This window comes from Gymnodraco acuticeps, unplaced genomic scaffold (assembly GCF_902827175.1).
Source record: "Gymnodraco acuticeps unplaced genomic scaffold, fGymAcu1.1, whole genome shotgun sequence".
NCBI lineage: Eukaryota > Metazoa > Chordata > Actinopteri > Perciformes > Bathydraconidae > Gymnodraco > Gymnodraco acuticeps.
The window spans coordinates 216,150-237,267 of NW_022992287.1; the positions used below are offsets into that span (position 1 = coordinate 216,150).

A 21,118-nucleotide genomic window follows, 5' to 3' on the forward strand; every position below is an offset into this window, starting at 1 on the left:
TGACTGGCACGCCCTGGAAACAGGTTATTATTGTTCGCTCTGCCCTATTGTCACCACAGGGGCTGAACAGGACTGTACCAAGTTAGTTTCACTTGAGGGGGGTTTGTTCTGTTAAAGGTCCCATGTCTTGGCCATTTCTACTGATCATAATTCCATTGTTGAGGTCTACTAGAATAGATTTACATTGTTCAATCTTCCAAAATCACATTGGTTTCTCATACATCATCTCTGTATAGTATGTGTATTCACTCTCTGTCCTACACGCCTTGTTGGAGCTCCTGCCCCCCCTCCATATAAGCCCACTGTGCTCTGATTGGTCAGCTCGCCCACTCTGTTCTGATGAGTCCACCAACGTTACAGCTGAACATCAGTGTTTATGTTTTACAATGGTGTTTGTTAGCACCCAGAAAAGAGTACATTGAGGGTTTGTGACTTTGCAGACCGTTTACATGCAGAAAAAGCTACATAACACACAAGGGGACGGGTAATAACCAGAAAAGCATATGATGGGACCTTTTAAAGGACTTGCCTTTATTAGTTTTAAAGACAACCTAAGAAACAGAAAGGTGTTTTTTTATATAAGTGAGGCGTAATATCCTTAAACTCGCGCCCAAACCGTCGGAATTTACGATGTCAATTTTGCCGTGAAACTCCGGAAACGAGTCATTTTAGAAAATCTAAAGTGCCTCTGTTACCTGTCAGCGCAACATACATGCCGAGGGCACAGAGCCTTCGCAGCAGCTCTGCCCCTACCTAGGGGTTTTTAAATCAACACTAAAAACTCACTTCTTCTCCCTGGCCTTCTAGTCAGAGCGGAGCACGACATTTCCCTGTGTTTGATTTTTATATTTGCTGTTGTAATATATTGTCTTCTTTTTGCGAATGTAGTAATGTGTTATTTATTATATGCATGTACAGCACTTTGGCTCGACCAAAAATCGTTTTTAAAATGTGCTATATAAATAAAACCTGATTTGATTTGATACATGATGCCGTTTAAAAAATAACGCGGGACAAATGATAAAAATGCTGTGTGTGCAGTCCCGCACAAAGCGGGACACCTGGGGCCTCATTTATAACGCCGTGTGTAGGATTCACGTGGGAAGGTTGCTTACGTAGTAAAAATCAAAAAAATAGGTACAGAAATGTTCCGACATTTTCCGATTCACCAAACATTGCGTACCGGCGAGGAAAGTGCGTATGGCACTTCCTACGCCGGTTTCCCTTTATAAATCACAACCGACTCGAAATGCGGTGCAGCTTTTGCGGGCTTCACGTAACGCCCATATTTGCCTATAAATAGTCAAAGAAACGCCCATTCATTCATTCATTTTGACTGACTGCATGAAGAAGAGCGCAGGAAATGACGACAGAGCAGCTAAAAAAGACATCTCACACCGTGTCAGATTGTGGTTATTTTGGGGAGGTCGAGATAAATCATATTGTTTGGTGGATGCAGTTTGAACCAGAGTAGCAGCATGGAGGTCGGATCGTCACCAAAATAAATAAATAAGTGGTCCGAAAAAGGTTCATGACAAAACAAATACACATAGCCTTCCTCAGGCAGTGTGTTTGTACCGGGGACAGGAGACCCCCCCTTGATGAGAGACTGTAATAAATGATCGGGGAATCCCTCCGGAGTGGAGTCATGACGACTGAACTGAATTATGTTTTTGTATTTGGTGGTTTGTGTCCCAGCTGTCGATCAGCTGTGCGCAGCGTCTCCTCTTCATATATGATAAATGAGAGGTAACATTTTATTTATGGTATTATTTGTTATTATTTCCACACATTTCTCTCCATTCTTCCTTCTGCCAACGGTGTCGCAGTTTCTCGTTCCTCCCATGGTTGTGCTTAGTGCGTACGCATGGGTTAGAGTTTGCGTGGAGGACCGCACGTTTTCCCGTCAAGTTAGTATTTTATAAATCGCAAACATTGCGTAGAAACTGGCGTACGCCATTTTTTGAGCGTATATCCCTTTATAAATGAGGCCCCAGGTCACCCTACACACACGGCGCTGCCCCTCACACACGCTTCAAATGCAGTGGCGAACCGTGTCTATCACAACTGGACCTTCTGTAGACACACACACCCCCCTGATTTGCAGTGGGGGCTCCAAATAAGTGGGGGGACGGCGATCCCTACACCACTGCCTCCAACCAATGCTGTCTCGTATGGCAACCAAGTACCTTTGTGTTCAGGGAAGCAGCGTGCCAAGCGAGAGAGTGTTCAGTTCAGCAGGTGATATCCTATGCTGTGAAAGGGCCCGTTTGGATCCAGAGAGCAGATATGCTCATCTTCTTGAAGATGAATGCACAAAACTGAACTGTGATGGGATTTGTTTTCTTTCATCAGGCAAATGTTGATTTTAATGATGCCATTTGTTTTATGTGCAATGCCGAGATCTCATGATCCTTTGTGTTCTCTGGTCAGTCGAATCTCAGGTTGAATATTGATTATACTGGTGCTATTTTCTTTTTCCATTGACAAGATGTACTATTCACACCTGATGGTTGTTATAAATGATATTTCAGAATCTGTTTTCTTCATAGATAACGTGTGTTTCATTGTTTACTCAGTACTAAAGGGTCCAAGTCCCACAATTAATTTTAATATTCATTTGACATGTTAACTACATCATAAAGCGCTTCATGGGAGTAATTGCGGGATGATTCAATTTTTCTCTTATGCAACATGAAAGTATCACGATATGTATCGGTTGAGCATCAGTATAGTAAAAAAGTCAACGATATGCAACCCTAGTTGACAGGTTGAGCATGGCAGAGATACATAGTACAGATTACTGTCAAAGCTCTCATGTGTTGAGTTAAAACATATTTTAACTACTTTTTTGATTGTCAATATCAGATTCCTATATATATATACACACACAGTACATGTCTGTGTGTCCACCCCTCAGTCTGTGGTCAAATGGAATAGCCCGTTCACTGACCAGTCACAGAGGAGAAAGGGAGGAGTCAGGTTATCTGGTTGTCTCACAGGGCTACCTCTGGGAACAAATGACACACACACACTTTTAGAAAGTCACTCAGCAAACATGATTTGTTACTTGACAGACAGACATTGGCTGTCATGTACAGTGGATACGGTATCCACTATACACACCTACTGTCGTCTTTGGCACACACAGATTAGGTTTTTATTTGTGGAGTAAAAACACCCTGAAGTGCACACGGAACAGGTAGGAGCCATGGCGAAACACCTGCAGGCTTCGTGGTTTAGAGGATAGCCTCAGGGCCAGAGGGGAGGATGGACTACTCCCAGCAGTCAGAGGAGGACGAGGAATATGTTTGTCTACCTAGTCATGAAAGCACTGAGCTTGAGGATGAAGAAGAGGAAGAAGAAGAAGAAGAAGAGGAGCATGTGTGTCATCCCGGTGAGGAGAGCACAGAGCAGGAGGAAGAGGAGATGGATGAAGAGCAACAGGTTCTGTGTGAAGGTAGTCTTCTTTGAGTTGTGCTTGGCTCTTGCTATGAGGGTCATGAAAAGGATTATTGTACTTGTGTAACCCTTCAGAGGGAGTTTAGTCTCCTATGGGTGCTTTCTTTATCTTGGTAGTGCAGTCCTTAATGTTGGTGTCGGTCTGATTTGACATGTTCAAATATGGGTTGGGCTGTTTTCTTTCCAGCTGTCACTGCAGTGCCAGCATGCTACATTATACATCTATTTAATAATGCCAAAGCTTCTTACATTATATTAAAGTATTTTCACTTGTGCGTAATCCCTTTGGGAATTTCACAGTAACAATCCAGACTTTTTACGGACGTTGTAAGAAAGAAAGCTGAGACACAGGAGCAGATAAAGACACAACATAAATATGAATAATATAGAGATGTGTAAGACTTGTACTAAAGGTTAATGGAGCACTTCTTAGTAACCTGGTGAACTGAAAGTAAAATGACATAAACATAAAGTATACATGAGATACAGAGGTTAATTAGGCATCAACATGTTATATATTGGCGATGAAGTTCAACACAGGTCCAATAAGGAACAGTACTCAGTGGTATATATTACATTACATTTTAACATGGGCTGTGTTTTGGTCATTGATTCGAATAACAGTGGCTTCTTTCTGTCTGTTGTCCTTGAACCTGTGTGTTGCCTGTTGCCCTGTAGCAGCATGGGGGCTGACGGAGCCAAACTGCAGACGTCTGGCTCCACCAGGAGTCTGCTCATTGCTCCCTATTGAGCTTTAATTACATTTCAACTCAGAACTCAAAGTCACCAAACGTATCTTATGGGGTTGCTTTTAACATTACACTTGTTGTGACATAAATGGTACAGTTGACTGAAATGAAACATTTTCCCCTCTTTATCGTTCCTGAAAATAGAACAAAGAGAGGGATAGAAGTGAGTGGCTCTATCTTAAGTTACCTGCTGTGCGTATAAACACCAAGAAAGCATCCAGATCACGTTCCAATATTAAGTTGCATCTCCTTTAAAGTTATCCAGGTTACATTGGCCTCCTCTAACCTCTTGTCCTCTCCTTTTCCTTTCACCACCCATTTATGACCAGTTTGCAGACATGACCTGTCCACCATCATTATAAAGGCTCTCTATATTTGTAGTTGTACCCCCTTGTTAATCTAACTTGGATGGCTTTATGATGGAAATAAAAAAATAAACTAGCAGGGTGATGTATAGAAGAGGGCATGCGCTCACACATGCACACACACACAGTATGACAGGTAAACAGGCTGCACCTTTTGCTATCAAGTGTATGATCTCATTATGCCTCTGAAGCTGCTAAGTTTCATGCATGCTTATTGGACCTCGTCTGTGTGGAATAGAGAGGCTAATGAAATAATGGATGATAATAATGGAAATATCTTTAACTAAAGCATAGTCGACTGAGGCCTTGTGTCCAGCTGCCATACAGTGCACTGCCTGTGATGAATAAGGATATGAAAATATGTTGTTTGCATTAGCTGACGCTGTTTTGCATTCTTGGAGGCCTATAAGTTAGCTCCACTGTGTAGCCTGACATGACATTGGTCCTTCTAAGCTGAAGTTAATTATTACATCTGTAAAACTGAGATAGTTAAAATGTTTTAAAGCGTGTATCATTATCTCGCTGTGCTTCCCGGTATAACACATTATGTGATGTTGGACAATACACCTCCTCCAACTGACGGCGTTAAAAGTGACTAACAAGACAAAAATAAATATCCCAACCCAGTCATTTTATAAACACGGACGTGAGAATGTAACTTCAGAACAACCCAATCCACATGATCTAATAGACCTAAACTAGTGACTCTCCAGAAGAGGATATCGTTTTTCCTCAGAATGCCCCTTCCTTGATATTTTGCCACAGAAAGAGAGACACACAGTTTAATGTGATGTATTCCATCAACAACAGCCTGTTTTAAAGTTTGCTTCTGAGGTAAATAACCTCCCCGTCTGGATTGTTAAATGATTAATTTAAAGTCCGAGCTTTGTATCAATGGCAGGAGTTGATAACATGTGTACCTGAAGTAGCAGAGCAGGGGTGTGGTTCGTCTTCACATTAGGTCACTTATCTTTTCTGAATCACTGGGTATGAATAGTGGAGGAAAGGTTTATAATCGTGGGTGTATACTTCTTAGGAACAGCATGGCACAAGGGGAGGCTGTTTATTTATCATTTAAACTACAGTATGTTATCTAACACGTAGCAGCATTGCGTGATAGCAGCACTCAGAATCCTGTTATCTTGAGCTGGGTAATCTGATTCAATCCTCAATTGACCCTTTGTATCAAACACGGAAGGGTAAATATTGGAAACACAACTGTAATGCATTACAACCATCGTATCAACATCTCTAAAACAGTTCAAAGAAAAAACTAATGTTAGGAATTTGATAAGGATATGATTTTTTGAAAGGCTGCTGTGTCAGACTGCATTCGCTTGATGTAGATGTACCTTATATTCTACTAAACTGGTGTGTGTATATGGAAACTACTTTTAAGGCAAGTTAATATAAGTTTCATTATTTTAAAAAGGATCCATAATTCTAAAGAATTAAGCACCAACACATCAGTTACTGTGTACCCTACATCCTATGCCACTACAGGTTTTCTTTCTGTCACCTACTGTACTTATAAAAACTCAACACATTTTGACTTTGTTCCAACATTGGGAGTATACTATAGTCTGAAATACTGTAAAGAAGAGCTAAATATGCTGTTGAGAAACCATGATATCTGGGATGAATGTGATGATTTCACACATTTTAATACATGGTAGTTTATTATTGAGTGCATCATCTATTCAGTAATCTTTGGGGAGTCTTGTATTGAGCCTTTGTATTTCCTTGTCTTTCTTTGTGTGCAGTACTGTGTGCTGACAGGGTGGGCCAGATGACGAAGACCTACAGTGACATTGATGCTGTCACTCGACTGCTGGAAGAGGTGAGATTAGTTCAAGCTGAAAAAAACACAGAGGAGTACAGTGCATGCAGATTTAGAGGCCACATGTCATAACTACTGTACAGTATGTGGTCTGAACACAGGTTGCTTTATGAGCTTCATGGTATCATAAAATAGCTGCCGGCAGCGGCTGATATTCAAATCTTAATTAATCCACATCAGCTGCTGGTAAGGAGCTCATACGGCTTCCTCTGCATTAATAAAAAAATGTGGAAACAGAATGGTGTCATTGTTAAATGATCCATGAAATTCAAAAGCCAGCGAGCTAGCCATTACCTAAACATGGGATTCAGAGCTGTGGCATCATCAACAAACGGACCCTAAGAGAGAGATCATTGTACTGACCTGCACTGCTGTGAGAACTACTTTGGTTCACAAAGCATTAACATTCACCATGCAGACTCTTGTTACCGTACACTAAGTTAATCCTTACATGTATGTTCTAAACAGCCGTGTACTTCTGTGTTGCTCAGTAGCAACGGCCATTGTTATTGATCGCAACCAGACATTCCGAGAAACAGGAGTGCCTGGCAGTCCTTGTACACATTTATAATAAGCTGTAATTATACTGTAGCTCAGTGTGAAGGATTTTAACCCTTAAATGGGCAATCACATAAATATTGTAAAATAATATGATACTACTATTTTTATATTACACCAATTTAACACTATCACATTATTACACTTATTGACCCATGTTACACCAATATTACACCCATTTAAAAAATGCACAGAGCCTGTGAGATGGCTGCATCCCTCAGGATACAGAAACCATTTAAGGGTTAAAGACATCTTGATTAACCTTGTGTAACACCACGTTTCTAACCTCTGTTGTTGACTTCTTAATTTCACCATGTTGCAGTATTATTGTTCTTACTTCTACTGTGTTGTCTTACTTTGTTCCAATAGGACGAATGCACACTGCCATCATTCAATTGGAATAGACATTCATTATTTGAAAATGTCTTGTTTTGACTTGAAAAGCTAAACTGAACTCTTTCCTCGGTGCAGAAAGAGCGCGACTTGGAGTTAGCAGCTCGCATCGGACAGTCGCTGCTGAAGAAAAACAAAACCCTCAGTGAGAGGAACGAGCTGCTGGAGGAGCAAGTGGAGCACATTCGAGAGGAGGTACACATTTTGTCACCATCAGTTTTATACCACCTTACAGCTTTTGGAACATTGTTATGGTCTCTGATTTTGGAGCAGTGCAACATTAGAGCTGTGGCCGTCTCTATTTCCCTCTGTATCTGTACACATATAGGTGTCTCAGGTGCGTCACGACCTGTCCATGAAAGATGAGCTGTTACAGTTCTACACCAGCGCAGCCGAGGAAAGTGAGGGGGAGTCAACCACCTCCACACCGTGAGTCTCCTTCCATACACCTCTCCTCTAGAGCAGTATGCAGTGCAGTTGTATATGGGAAATCCTTCTTTTGTAAAGAAAAACGTGAGAAATTATGTTTTAAAAATGTAATATAACATATTTCACATTTTCTGTAGTATTGATTGACCAGCTGCTTCACATGTTTCTCTCTCTCTCTCGTGTGTGTGTGTGTGTGTGTGTGTGTGTGTGTGTGTGTGTGTGTGTGTGTGTGTGTGTGTGTGTGTGTGTGTGTGTGTGTGGTGTGTGTGTACACAGTGTGCGTCCCAGTGAAAACAATGTGTCAACTCCAATTGTTTTCCCCATGGACTCCTTGCAGAAGAAACTTAAAGATCTGGAGGAGGAAAACAAATCATTGCGATCTGAGGTACGCACAAGCTGTGAAAGCTATTTCCTTCAACAAGTTAGTTACTGAGGTGATTATTAATGTCCAGTGTGTATTTTGATTGTTATTGTCCATTTTGTTGTTTCAGGCCATTCATTTGGAGACAGAAACGATCTCATATGAGGAGAAGGAGCTGCAACTTGTCAATGACTGTGTCAAAGAACTACGTGAGTATTGGATTGATTAAAGTCACATTATGTCATTTTGGTATTTTTATATTAAATATATTATGTATCTGATGTTTCCAGGTGATGCCAACGTGCAGATTTCCACTCTGGCTGATGATCTGGCCAGAAAGAGTGAGGACGCCTCCAGACAGCAGGAGGAGATCACACACCTCCTCTCTCAGATAGTAGACCTCCAGAAGAAGGCCAAGATGGTAAGAGAAACTGATATCTTCCATACTAATACAAAATAAATATCTTCTGTTTGCTTAACTATGTTTTGTTGTATTTATACCTTTGCAATGTAATAAAGCAGAGACAGAATACTTTTCATGTATTTGTTATTAATATCCTATGTTTTCTCTGTGGTGTTTGTAGTATGCGGTGGAAAACGAGGAGCTGACTCAGCACTTAGGTGCAGCCAAAGACGCCCAGCGACAACTCACCGCTGAGGTAAGGATATCATCAACACGCCGACCACCTACGCTATCAATGAAACCATGAATTAAAAAAAAGAGCACTACATAGGATACACCCAAGATGAAATAATTATATAATAAAGCACATTTCAGACTTCTATATAACAACACTCCAGGTACGAAGTCTATATTGCAAAGTGCAATTTAATCCCAAACTAAATGAAGCCCAGTCCATTTGAATTGTAATTCTGTTCTTAATATCCTCCCCCTTCCTCCAGTTGCTAGAGTTACAAGATAAGTATGCAGAGTGCATGGAGATGCTTCACGAGGCTCAGGAGGAGCTGAAGAACCTGAGGAATAAAACTCTACCGCTCAGCACAACGAGGCGCTTCCATTCTCTGGGTCTGTTCCCCATGGTGAGCTTACACTCATGAACACGTCCATCAGTATCACAGCACCATGCTCTCAGTCGCTATCAATCAAAATCATTTACCTTGTCTTCTGCAGGACTCTCTGGCAGCAGAAATAGAGGGCACCATGAGGAAGGAGCTCCAGAATGACGATCCGGATGTAGAAGAGCAGAGGTCTGTCATGTAGGAGCCTGGGGCACCTTGAAAGGAAAAAGAAATGACTAGTAATATTTTCTAGGTTTATTTATTGAACCATATGCTTTTAATTATATTTAACTAAAGAAGGTTTATACATATCCTAAACAACATTTATTAATTATAAAAATAGTAACTAAATAGATATAAAGCCTTACATTTTCATTCTAGTTCCTCAGGGTCGTACATCATTGTTTTAAATACATTTGGGAACTTTCCCTACATTCAGCCCTTTCTTTGATAGCAAGGGTTCATTTCTTTAAAGCATTAACAACGTTTTTTCAGCCACTGACCGATTATGCCTTTTAATTTGGGGGAAAACTGAACATGAACACAGTTTGGATTATTTAGATCTCAGTGTATGAATATGTGATCATGTTCCTACAGAATGCAACCAAAGCGAGTGTTCCAGACGGTGAAGAACCTGAACCTGATGCGTCAGCAGCGTTCCTCCCTCGCCTCCTCCCTCAACATCCCCGGCTCCAATCAGACCTCATGCCTCACCTCAGAGCGCTCCAGCAGGGTGGGCACCCCGCCCTGCAACTCCTTATATGGCAACGACAGCGGGAGCGGGATCATCCTGGACAACAGGACAGGCAGTATCATGCAGGGTCCGGACGATGGGTACGGACAGATCCACTATGCCAAACACATTCACTTTGTAATCCTCTTGATTGTTTACTTTACCTGACGTACAGTTCTTTACCATTTGTTTCCCGGTTCTTCCTCATTGTGTTAGTAACAAAAGGGATTTCAGTCACCCTTACACAAAAGTGTTTCTATGGTTTATGTTAGAGTTTCCATATCTGTTTGGTGCATACGTTTCAGTCCTCAACTTCTTCATTTGTATTCTCATCTAAAACAATAGGTGACTAACAAAACATAGAGAGAGACACACTGCTATAAGAAAACTCAACAATATTAACTACGTTGTCCTCCCCAGGTCAGAGGACTCTAACAAGCGGCCCCCTGGGACCCCAGGGACGCCGGGCGGCAGGGACCTGGAGGCAGCCCTGCGACGCCTGTCCCTGCGCCGCGACAACTACCTCTCAGAGAAGCGCTTCTTCGAGGATGAGAGGGAGAGAAAGCTGGCTTATCTGGCCAAAGACGAAGAAAAGGGGGGTGAGGGGAGCAGTGGGGGCCCGGGGACGCCCACAGAGAGCCTGCTGTCGATGTGCTCGCATCCCTCCTTCGGAAGTGTCTGGTCGGGGTACTCTTTCACAGCCAGGTCCTACCTGCCCGATAAGCTGCAGATTGTAAAGCCGCTAGAAGGTGATTATTCCTCTGAGAGGCACAAGTCCTCTGATCCTCCACATATTGAGAAAAAGAGTCAAAATCAGACCCCCCCGCAAAAAGAAAAGGAACATGTTGAGAGCCCTCAGCAGAGTCAGAAACTGAGCCTAGCACCCCAATTTAAACAGATTCCTACAAGCTAGTCAGAGCCCGTCTCCTCAGAACCAGCAGCAGGATCAATATCTCTGTTTTCAACGCAGCAGTCAGTCTCAAATCTTTGTGAGAGCCTCTGAGGACCCTAAGGGCCGGCAGAGGAGCTCCAGTTTGTCGGAGCTGAGCATCCTGCGGCCCTCCCTCGTAGCTTCACTAGCTTTAGTCACAGGCCTGCTGGAGGTGCTGGATCCACAGGAGGGCCCTTTAAGTCTCCAGCACTCCTTTTATTTCAGACACACACAGCCACGCTGCTGGTTTGAAATGTAGATTACTACATCATACTTTGTGAGGTATCGGCACCACCACCCCCACCTCCTCCCCTTTAACCCTTCTCTACCACACCTTCACCTTCCTGCACCCCCTGTCAATAAGCCATTAACACCGCTTTATATTTTACATAAAGATTTGTGCTGTTTATCTCTTTCAAAGCAGGTTTTTAAGATATATAAAAATGTAGACCATACCATGAAGAAGAAGTATTTATTGTATTTGCAGTGAGTGAGTCAGTATGTTGTACTTTAAATGGCACCTTCTTTTTTCAATCCTACGATTATTTATTTTCATATGGTAATGGTTGTGGACAATAATGCAGTGATAGTATATGGGGGGAGAAATTGTATCTTAAGTACTCACTGTCTAATAGTATTTAGTTGGTTAAAAAAGCCTTAGCAATTCAAATAATTGCTTTCCTTAAAACGTTTATCACTTAACATGTTTTCCCCTAAAAGGAAAACAACTGCTAAAAACTGATGTTTTAGAGGTCTTTCTGTTTAGTGGCACCACCTAGTGTTCAAACTCTGTCACAACACTCATGGTTGTGACAGAGTTTGACACTAACAGGTACATGATGTGCAAGGCAGAAGAAGATTAAACTAAACGCAATGATTGATTTCAAGTCTAATGAAGGTTGGTCAGTGGTCTGTGATTATAATTATGGCTGCTGTCAGATGAACAGAAAATAAACTAGAATGGAAACAGATATTTTAACAGCCATCCTACAATGTGAGCCTTACATTTACCCATTTTACAGATTTATTTTTGCTACATTTGTGCCATACTACTGTATGTACTTTTGATCCTTTTCACTCCTTTCCTTTCCCTTTTCGGTGTTGTCTTGTTTTTGCACTTTACTTCATTTCTGTTCAACTTGTTTGTTTCCTTTGATTTCTTGAATAAAATCTTACTAATTTTCTCACCTTCCCCTTTTTCCTCCTTCTTTTGGTGCTACTCTTATTTTTGTTTGTTTGTGTACTGACATTTCTCACACTACCTTCACCTTTCCTGAGATAAAACAAGCATTCATTGGACTTGAAATGAGACAAATGTAACAAAGTTCAGAGAGTTTAATAAATGCCTTTGCCTGTCTGAGTACACGTATGTAACATGGATTGTGCAACTGTCTCCCTTCTGGTGCGTGTGTGCATATGGGTAATATGCAGTATGTCTGCCAGGAAACAGCTGGAGAATCTGTGTACACATTCATACATAGAAATTACATTTACTGAAGGAATGTGATACTCTTATATAATGTGAAGCTGAATTTGGATGGGATAGCCGTATTAAGCTCTAATTAATACCAAAATACACATTTTTAGATATCATTTAACCTAAGATAAAAGTGAAGAAGCTTTTGTTAGGATTGAAACATGGAATAACATTTGAATCAGATCTTGTAATTATCCCCAACACTGCCCCATATAAAGACAATTGATCTTTTTGATGAGATGTGGCAGAGAGCATTATTTGATAAATGGAATTATATAACATCATTTGTTTTTGCTCTGACCTTTAACCCTCAGGCTCTGCGACCCTCCATGCCTGGCAGCAGTTGGCTCAACCCCACATGGGCGCTTTGCTGGATCATCGGCCCGGTGTGGTCACAAAGGGCTTCTGCACTTTAGAGCAGGAGGAACAGGAAGAGGGCTGGCAGCTGGACCAACCGGAGGAGGACGAAGTGTCATGTGACTCCTTCTCTGTCTTGTCTGGCGAGAGTTCCGCTGACATGGACGTGCCTCACTCTTCTCCCCCTGTCTGCTATAACAAAAAGGACATTGATGAGAATAGCCAATCAGAAACATTGCAAGGAGACATGTGCAGGGCTCCAGAAGCCATTCATGTAAAAGATGGACATGTTGCAGATATGCCCCTTCCCTTCTCCTGCTCCTCTTCCTCCCCACTCCCCTCTTCTTCAGAGATGAACGGACATGTGGACCTGAAGGAGCTCCAGGCCCTACAGGCCAGCCCAATGGACCGTCTGCCTGGTGAGCGAGCACTTAGCTGAGGTCACTGCACCCACCCTTGTAACCCTGGAGAATAGGGATAGAGGGGAGGGGAGGGGAGGGGAGGGGGGGGGGGGGGGGGGGACGGCGAGGGATTGGGGATTCATTCACCGGACATCTCACAACCCAAATATGACGTCCCTTCCTGCACGCTCATGCTCACGAACCCCCACCCATCCCATCCACTGGCCGTCCTTGTGTGTGCAGTGATCGAACCCCATCAGAACAGAGTACATGTTTTTTGTTTATTCATTTAAATCCTCATATTCTTCCTTCTCATTTCAAACCTTCTTTAGCTGCCACACTATACCTTTTCCAACCAATCACAATTATGATGTACTCTTCGTCCATAACTATCCTCTTCATCAACTTGATAACTTCCTAAAGTGTCTTTCGCATTTTTACAATTACAATGTAATAGTGCCTTTTTTTGTTTTGGTGTAATTTCTAGAAATTTGATTCCTAAATATTGTGCTTAACTACTGTCTTCTAGCAGTGGATACTAAAACAAAACACGCACACCCACAAATACCATGGCTTGGCTCCAGTATGTGAGCACGTACGTGTATATCAGGTGTTATTAGTGCAGCTGTCCAAGTCACATGATCACATGACACCCGCAGCTGGTTTATATTAGAGTTGACCTGGCTGTAGCTCCGGTGAATGGTAGGTCACCTTCAGATATGAATTTGTATGGGGTGCATACAATAAAATGTTAGTGAGATTTATGATAAACCACAGAAATACAATTATTTCCCAAAATCTAAAATGACATCACTACAAACGAATAACACCCAAATCAAAACACCCATAAAAATGGGATATAATTACCCATACAGTGTAATATATGTCGCTTCCTTTTCAGGGGGATAGTGATTACCCATTTACTTCTGCCTTAAAACTATATAGTCAGACGTCCAAATGTACACAGAAAGTTTACAGCTTTTCTTGCTTTAATCATTTTCCCCGTAAATGTAATTCTATTGCACGCTGGTGTTTTTTCTTGGGGCTTTTACTATAATCATAATCTATATTTTCTCCACTCTGTGTACAGCGTATTTGCAGCGATGCTTGGTACCTTTTGTCTGAGTACTAAGGGCCTTCTCCTCTGTTCTCCTCTCTAGTAAATTTCCCAGGGAAGTGTATGTCCACTACTAGCTCTACATACACCTACACCACCTGCAGGATCCTCCACCCCTTGGATCAGCTGACTTCTGTATCCCAAAGGTAAATATCTTCAATTACAGACTGCTATTTGTACCGTTTAGTTTTTTTTAGTAGTTTGCCGTTATAAACAAATGATATCAGATGTCGTACATTTTTTTCTACTTGTAGTATTACGTTAGAATTTTACCAAATAGCCCATGAAGAGAAGGAGCTGCTGCTACATCTGATGTAAAAAGGAAGCCTTCAGTAGAAAATAATGACAACCAACTGTAGTAACAGTAATATGTCTGAAAGGGTTATCTACGGTAAAGAGGTGTGGAAACAATATCTGGTGATCTTTTTCTAGGTCTGATATCAATGTGTTCTGTCATTATGAGTTAAGAACTGGTGTCCTTAGAAAAATAATATTTCATACTTTCTTAATCTGTGAATCAGGTGAAGAAAAAAAGCCAATGGGAAAATCAAAGTCAAGTTACTCAATGCTTATCTCATTGATGTGTTTTTCCTAATGGTGATAAGAACCAATTCAATTCAAATGTCTTGCCAAAAAGACATGACATTAATGTAACATGTTTACAGGTAAACATTACTACTCACCTGGAAGAAAACATGAATTAATTTATTCCAATTTAGAATATGGGTAAGTGGTGCACTTCTGCCTCTTGAGGCCAAAATGAGTATTACAATAACACACATTTTAAGATGGAATAATTATCCTGGCAATAGATGATGTAAACCTTTAATCAGCTTTTCTCAAGTCATAAACACCTTAGAGAAAACACTTTAGATCAGACTCAGGAATGGATCACCAGAACTCATCTCGTCTACTACCTGCCTCACAGGGCTTCTTTAAAAAAGTCTCCACTTATACTGTAAATCAAATAGCCCCTCTCATCCAAGGAGGGAACCCCCTCTTGTTCCCCTCTGATAGATTTTGAGGCAGGGAAACTGATGCCTCAGCACCTGGCTGACTTCATACTTTGTGTCCCTGCTGTCTGATTGGCCTTGGCAGGTCATGTGATGAGGAAGATGAAGTGGAGTTGTATGATATGGTTGTCATGCCCGGCGTAGAGCAGACCCATTGAGTGCACCCACTCAGGTGCACATGGGTGAGGCAATGCATGGGAGTGCATTCCTAAGAATGTGGGTGTGTGTTAACCACAATAACAGCAGCTTGCCCCTAACTTTACCCCTAAATGTAGTTAGCCTCTAATGCTACCTGTTAACATTTTCCTAACTGACTTCAACTTGTTAGAAATAATCAGTGGTTGCTCTGATAATAACCTAACCACACCCTAACTTTTAGAGCTTTTAACCACATCCAGCCTCTTTATTCATGGCTCAGGTGTCTTCATGTCACTTTGTTGTGGTATTTCGGAGGGTGGATAACAAGTTGTCTTATAAGAGGGTGAGGGTGAATTCATGGCTGGCCTCAGGCATTGCTTGGGTCCTTGCTGCATTCCCCACATTCAGTCCAGAGACTGACCCTAACCTAGGGGATGCATATCGTTGACTTTTTTACGATACCGATACCACTGAACGATACCTATACTCGACCGATATACATATCGTGATACTTTCATGTTGCATAAGGGAACAATTGAATCATCCCGCAATTACTCCCATGAAGCGCTTTATGATATAGTTAACATGTCAAATAAATATTCAAATTAATTGTGGGACTTTGACCTTTTAGTACTGAACAAACAATGGAAAACACGTTTGACAACAAGGGCTTGAAGACTGTACATACCTGTACTCTGATTTTATGTGACAGTAGCAAATGTTTTGAGAGGTTGGATGTGTTGCCGCCTTTCCCAGAAATAAACTTCTTGCAGTGGTTACAGACCCCACCATTCAGACTGGCAGTCATATGCCGCCACACTTTAGATTTTCGTGCCGTGAAAAAACGAAAGATAACCGAAAAGCTCAGACGTTCGGGAGGAAGGTGAAGGGCGTTGCTTGGCAATCAAGCCAATCACCGAAGCTGTTGCAAGACGCGCGATCTGATTGGCTTGCGGATGTCGACTCGTTTGCGGAGTTTCACGGCGAAATTGACATCGTCATTTCAACGGTTTGGGCGCGAGTTTAAGGGTATTGTTTGTTTGTAGCCTTTATTTAACCAGGTAAAATCCCATTGAGATCAACGATCTCTTTTTCAAGGGAGACCTGCAGCACATTGGTTACACATAAAAACAACAGAAAACAAAAAGGACATCATACAACATAATTACAGGGGTACAAATTACAACCTATTCACAATGACAGGTATCAAATAACGTTTCATCTATCCGAGCTTTAAAATGATGCAGGGGAACCAAAATGCTCAGTTTCAAAAAATGTTGCATAGTGTTCCAAGCTAGAGGAGCAGCACACATACAATCTTTATAATAAAACAATACCGGATCTGATTTCGGTATGGTATACATATATATATATATATATATATATATATATATATCAGTGTTTCCCCTAGCTTTACTGCTTTGGGGGGGTGCTGCCTGAGTGGGGGTGGGGGGATGTCATTGGGATATATTTTTTAATCCTCTGGAGCAGAGAGAGGAGCTGTGGATTATTGTTATTAATTAGTGCATCAGTGTTTCTTAGGGTCAAAAACACTAAACTCACAACTTAAAATAAAAACGTTTAGTTTATTTAATAAAAGAGCACATGTGAAAAGTGACAGTAGATATAGATTAGTTGCAATTTGGTTCCGAATAATAATAAAAAAAACATGTAATTATAATTTTTTTTTGTGGCTTTGGTTGTCATTTGACAAAGACATGGGGGCCAACAAATACTTCGGCTTAGATGAGGCCTAAACTGAGCTACACATCTCAGCTGCCCATATAGTGTTAATTCCTGCATGACTATGTTCAGGGTTGTACCTTTAATAAATAATGAGTCTTAATTGTTACTAAAAGCCAAGTATTAATACTTATTCATTCATGTCTGCTTATTTCTGTCCTATCACCCATTCTCTATGCACACCTGCTTGTTCCTCCCCCCCTTCTCTCCCCTCACTCTTCCATCTGCAGCTCAGCTCTGTCTTCTTGTCAGAGCAGTGCTTATATCGGCACCCCTACCACCACCACCACCTCCTCTACACCTTCCTACACCCCCTGCTGCACCCCACGCCGACTCTCCCTGTCCCTCTCAATGGCCGAATCCTCCACCAACCTCCGAGACTCCACCAAGACCACCAGCACGTCCCTGGGCCTGGTGCACCTCCTGCTGGAACATGGGATTTCCGCCTCAGTGTACGACCCCTGCAGCTGGGACCGAGGTTTGGACACCAGCGGAGCTTCCACACCGGTGAGAGGAGCACAAGCACGGAGTATCACCGATTCCCCGGAGCCGGAACGCAGACGAGTGTTGAAACGCCCGGACTCCCTCCTCCTGCAGCCCTCCACCCCGCCCAACTCCCCTCGCTCCAAATCTGCCTCTTCCACCAACACCCGGCCAGTTTTCCAGTTCAGCCCTTCCACTGAGGACCCGCCATTTTTCGACACCTTCCTCGCCTCGAAGCCGGCTCGAACCATTCTGAGGGAGGTGCTGGGGGAGGCGGAGAGGGAGCGAGCGGGGGACACGGATGATGAGAGCCAATCGGAGAAGCTGAACCTGCGACTTGTAGACAAACTGAAACGTTTCCGCACTCTCCCCCATCACGCTGCTTCTGCTTCAACTGGGAGTGCTCTGTTAGCCCCCTTTGGGCCAACTGGACTGGCAAACAGTGCACTGGGGGGGGGGCTTCCAGGACTGAACGCAGGGCTGAGGAGGAATCGAAGCTATCCGGCCATGGTGGGGGCCAGTATGGCGATGAAAGACCCAGGAGGCCCCCCCAGCACAGAGATAGTCATACCACATACGATGCAAACCCCACACACAGTGTCCACACAGGAAAGAAATCACACCCAGGCCAAACACACACCACAAACTCTACATGAAGTGGAAACAGTCACAATGCAGACTTAAAGCAGAGACACGCCAGGCCCAACGATGGACTGTGGCAGTTGATAGGTAACGACGAGAGTGGGACATAAAGGGAAAGGTTCAGTGTGTTAGCTCATATGCACTGAGACTAGATGTGTATGTGCATGCATACAAAATTGCAAAGCCAAATAACCTACATGACTATAGACATCCTGAAGGTAGTGTGATGAACAGTGCAGTCCTCAAACACTAAACTACACGATAAACCATCTCTACTCCTAACCAGTCCATACTCCAACTAATTATTGAAACAATCGCCAGTAGACGTGAAAGGCTGGTGAATAAAGCAGTAGTGTCTGACACTAACACTGTGTTATACTCATAAACTGTCGGAGCAGACTGCTGATGCTGGAGTGTGTTGCCTTCCTCTGTGTCCATTGTAATTTGTATGTTGTACATGCAATATACTGTCATATAAGGTATAATATTAAAGACCCAATCTGGTGAAAGTACTGCGCAGCTTTTCAGTCTCATTTTCATATTCAACCTGATTGAGTACAATTTTGGAGAAAATGACATTAATTACAAATGTAATGTACTGGCCAGAATATAATATGATTTATGAGGAAAAGTATATTTCAGGACTACACAGTCATGCATTTACTGAGCAGATGTTACTGTTACTGCACTTTAAAGAAGTCCTGTGTCATCATGTTGGGAGGCGGGCAAGTTTGTACCGTAACATTGGAAATCCAAAATCGAATGAAAGCATTGATGACCCTCATCTATTACAAGTCTGTAGTCTTTGACATATTTGAAATGTGCGTGCCCACTGATTATTTTTTAAGTCAGGTCCTGCCAGTGTTCAGTCTACAGTTCGAGCTTGCAGCTAATGCTAAATCAAACCAGGAACAGAACAAGAACTCTCTTCCATTATGAGGATTCAGCCAAGATTAAGCTTTCTGCTAGTCCTGAATGAGGCAAGCTTTGCTGTACCGTATTTTTATATAAACATGGCTAATTTTCCTCCCTTGTTGCAAACCATTGTCACCTTATGTTCGGGCCAATGTGACATTTTGAAAACCTTAATTGCACTGGAATGAAATGGAAGTGATATTGTCATATGGAGTAGCATTGGCACTAGAGATTGTTTTCTACCAGCAACTCTTGTGTTCTCCCCCTTAATATGTGTATGTAAGAAAAATGTATTTTCTAAATCAATCCAGATTGGGGCTTTAATGTGTGATCTGTTCTTACGTGCCTAAAATCATACTGTATGTCATTCGATTATGGGTTTGTACAATTTAAGAACTTTATTATTTGAATGCAGTAGAGAAAGTTAATGAGGATGCCCGGACAGGCTCATTTGTGTATTTTTTGGCATTTTGTTTTCATCTTCTAATGAGTTTGAGTTTATTTCCTCCTCCACAGGGACATGTAGCACATAAACAGTAATGCAGAACAGCTACAGCTATACAGACACCTGGTTAGCACTGTGACGAACACATTTGCTTTGTCGGATTCACTTTCTTTTCCACCATATTTCCTTTGTAAATCTGGATCACACGCATACATCTGACAGCTTATAACTTATTTTGTCAAAAATGAAGTGCGTGGGTAAAAAAAAAAGTAATATCAAACATGTTTGTTTCTGAATGTAATTGTAAATGGAGTGACTTGAAATATCCGAATGTTGGTTCTAAAGAGCGTGATATTGCTTTTATCCGTTTGTTGCTGAAGGGACGTTTTTTTTCATCACTGACCCAGTTCCAGTGTCCACCCTCGGGAATGCCCAGACATCTACTTACTGCAATTCTTATTAGACTATTTTATGAGTTTTATGAACCCATTATTGAAATACGATGGATATAATGCTGATCAGGTATCGGTTCAGTCCGAGGTGACGCATTGGGACTGGGCCACTGTCTGTCAGTGAATGAATATTTCAAACTGTGTGGCTCTGATGCTGCCAGTGATCTGCTGAAATCCTTAATAATTAAGGAGTTAAACTAGCAATGTTATTGAGTGAGAGATTATTAATCATTAAATATATTTATTACACTTGGATTATTAGAAGCACGCATATTACTGAATGTCCATTGTACATGTTAAAGGACTTTTGCAGATTGTATTTATATTTTTAACGGTCGCACTGACATTATGAATCATTTGTCCTCCGAGAATGTGTTGTTATTGTTAAATGTTAAACATTTCTCTGGCACTATTAAAATGACTTCATAGAAACATTTCTATGGCACATTGTTCGATGCTGCCCATAACTTCACAACAGTTGCCCATTTGGGGAAGATAAAGAACATGTTACAGTATTTATGATACCAAGTGCTAAGACTGAAGGTGTGTGTGTACGTGTTGAATCATCTGAATGTAAGTTATGACAAACACTAATCTGCTGAAGGGCCATACATTTGTGTACAGTACGTTGATTTCTCTTCAGTTTCTGGTAACCTCAGACAGAGGGCTATTATTACATTGTAAATGTATGCAACACATGTATTCATGCTTACTATTTTTTAAAGAAATGCATAACAGTTCAACAAAAACACAGGGAATTAAGTTGTTCATTATTAGTGAAGCGGGAAAGAAACGTTTCTGTTCAGGGACTGATGTGTTCTATTCTACAGAGCAGACCGTGCCTGCTGCCAATAAAAATAAATACGTGAAGACTGACTTGTTTGCCTAATTCATCATTGAATAACGCAGTTCTGCACTGTGAGTCCAACTTTACTCATCTTTGATACAATTTGAAGTTTTTACAGACTACTGGTTCAAGGATGTTGATCAGATTCCCTCTTCTACAGAGCTCTGGGAACACTGAATAAAACAATAAGTAGAAGAAAAACTGCACCTTGGCCAAAAGAATACAATAGGAATGTATTGTATTCTGT

The 21,118-nt window shown here is 41.7% G+C and overlaps 1 protein-coding gene across 1 annotated transcript in view; it reads left to right on the forward strand.

Moving 5' to 3' along the window:
* trak1a (trafficking protein, kinesin binding 1a) overlaps nt 1-20,900 on the forward strand; it is a 42,088-nt gene extending 21,188 nt beyond the window's left edge. Inside the window, 15 exon segments of the mRNA XM_034207647.1 lie at nt 6,340-6,416; nt 7,446-7,562; nt 7,696-7,796; nt 8,073-8,181; nt 8,288-8,366; nt 8,448-8,578; nt 8,742-8,816; nt 9,061-9,198; nt 9,290-9,366; nt 9,775-10,011; nt 10,331-10,659; nt 12,633-13,094; nt 14,237-14,339; nt 17,318-18,249; nt 18,252-20,900. Of these exon segments, the coding sequence (XP_034063538.1) occupies nt 6,366-6,416; nt 7,446-7,562; nt 7,696-7,796; nt 8,073-8,181; nt 8,288-8,366; nt 8,448-8,578; nt 8,742-8,816; nt 9,061-9,198; nt 9,290-9,366; nt 9,775-10,011; nt 10,331-10,659; nt 12,633-13,094; nt 14,237-14,339; nt 17,318-18,249; nt 18,252-18,322 (3,012 nt within the window). The 5' untranslated portion in view covers nt 6,340-6,365 and the 3' untranslated portion in view covers nt 18,323-20,900.
* Nucleotides 20,901-21,118: the final 218 nt, after the last annotated feature.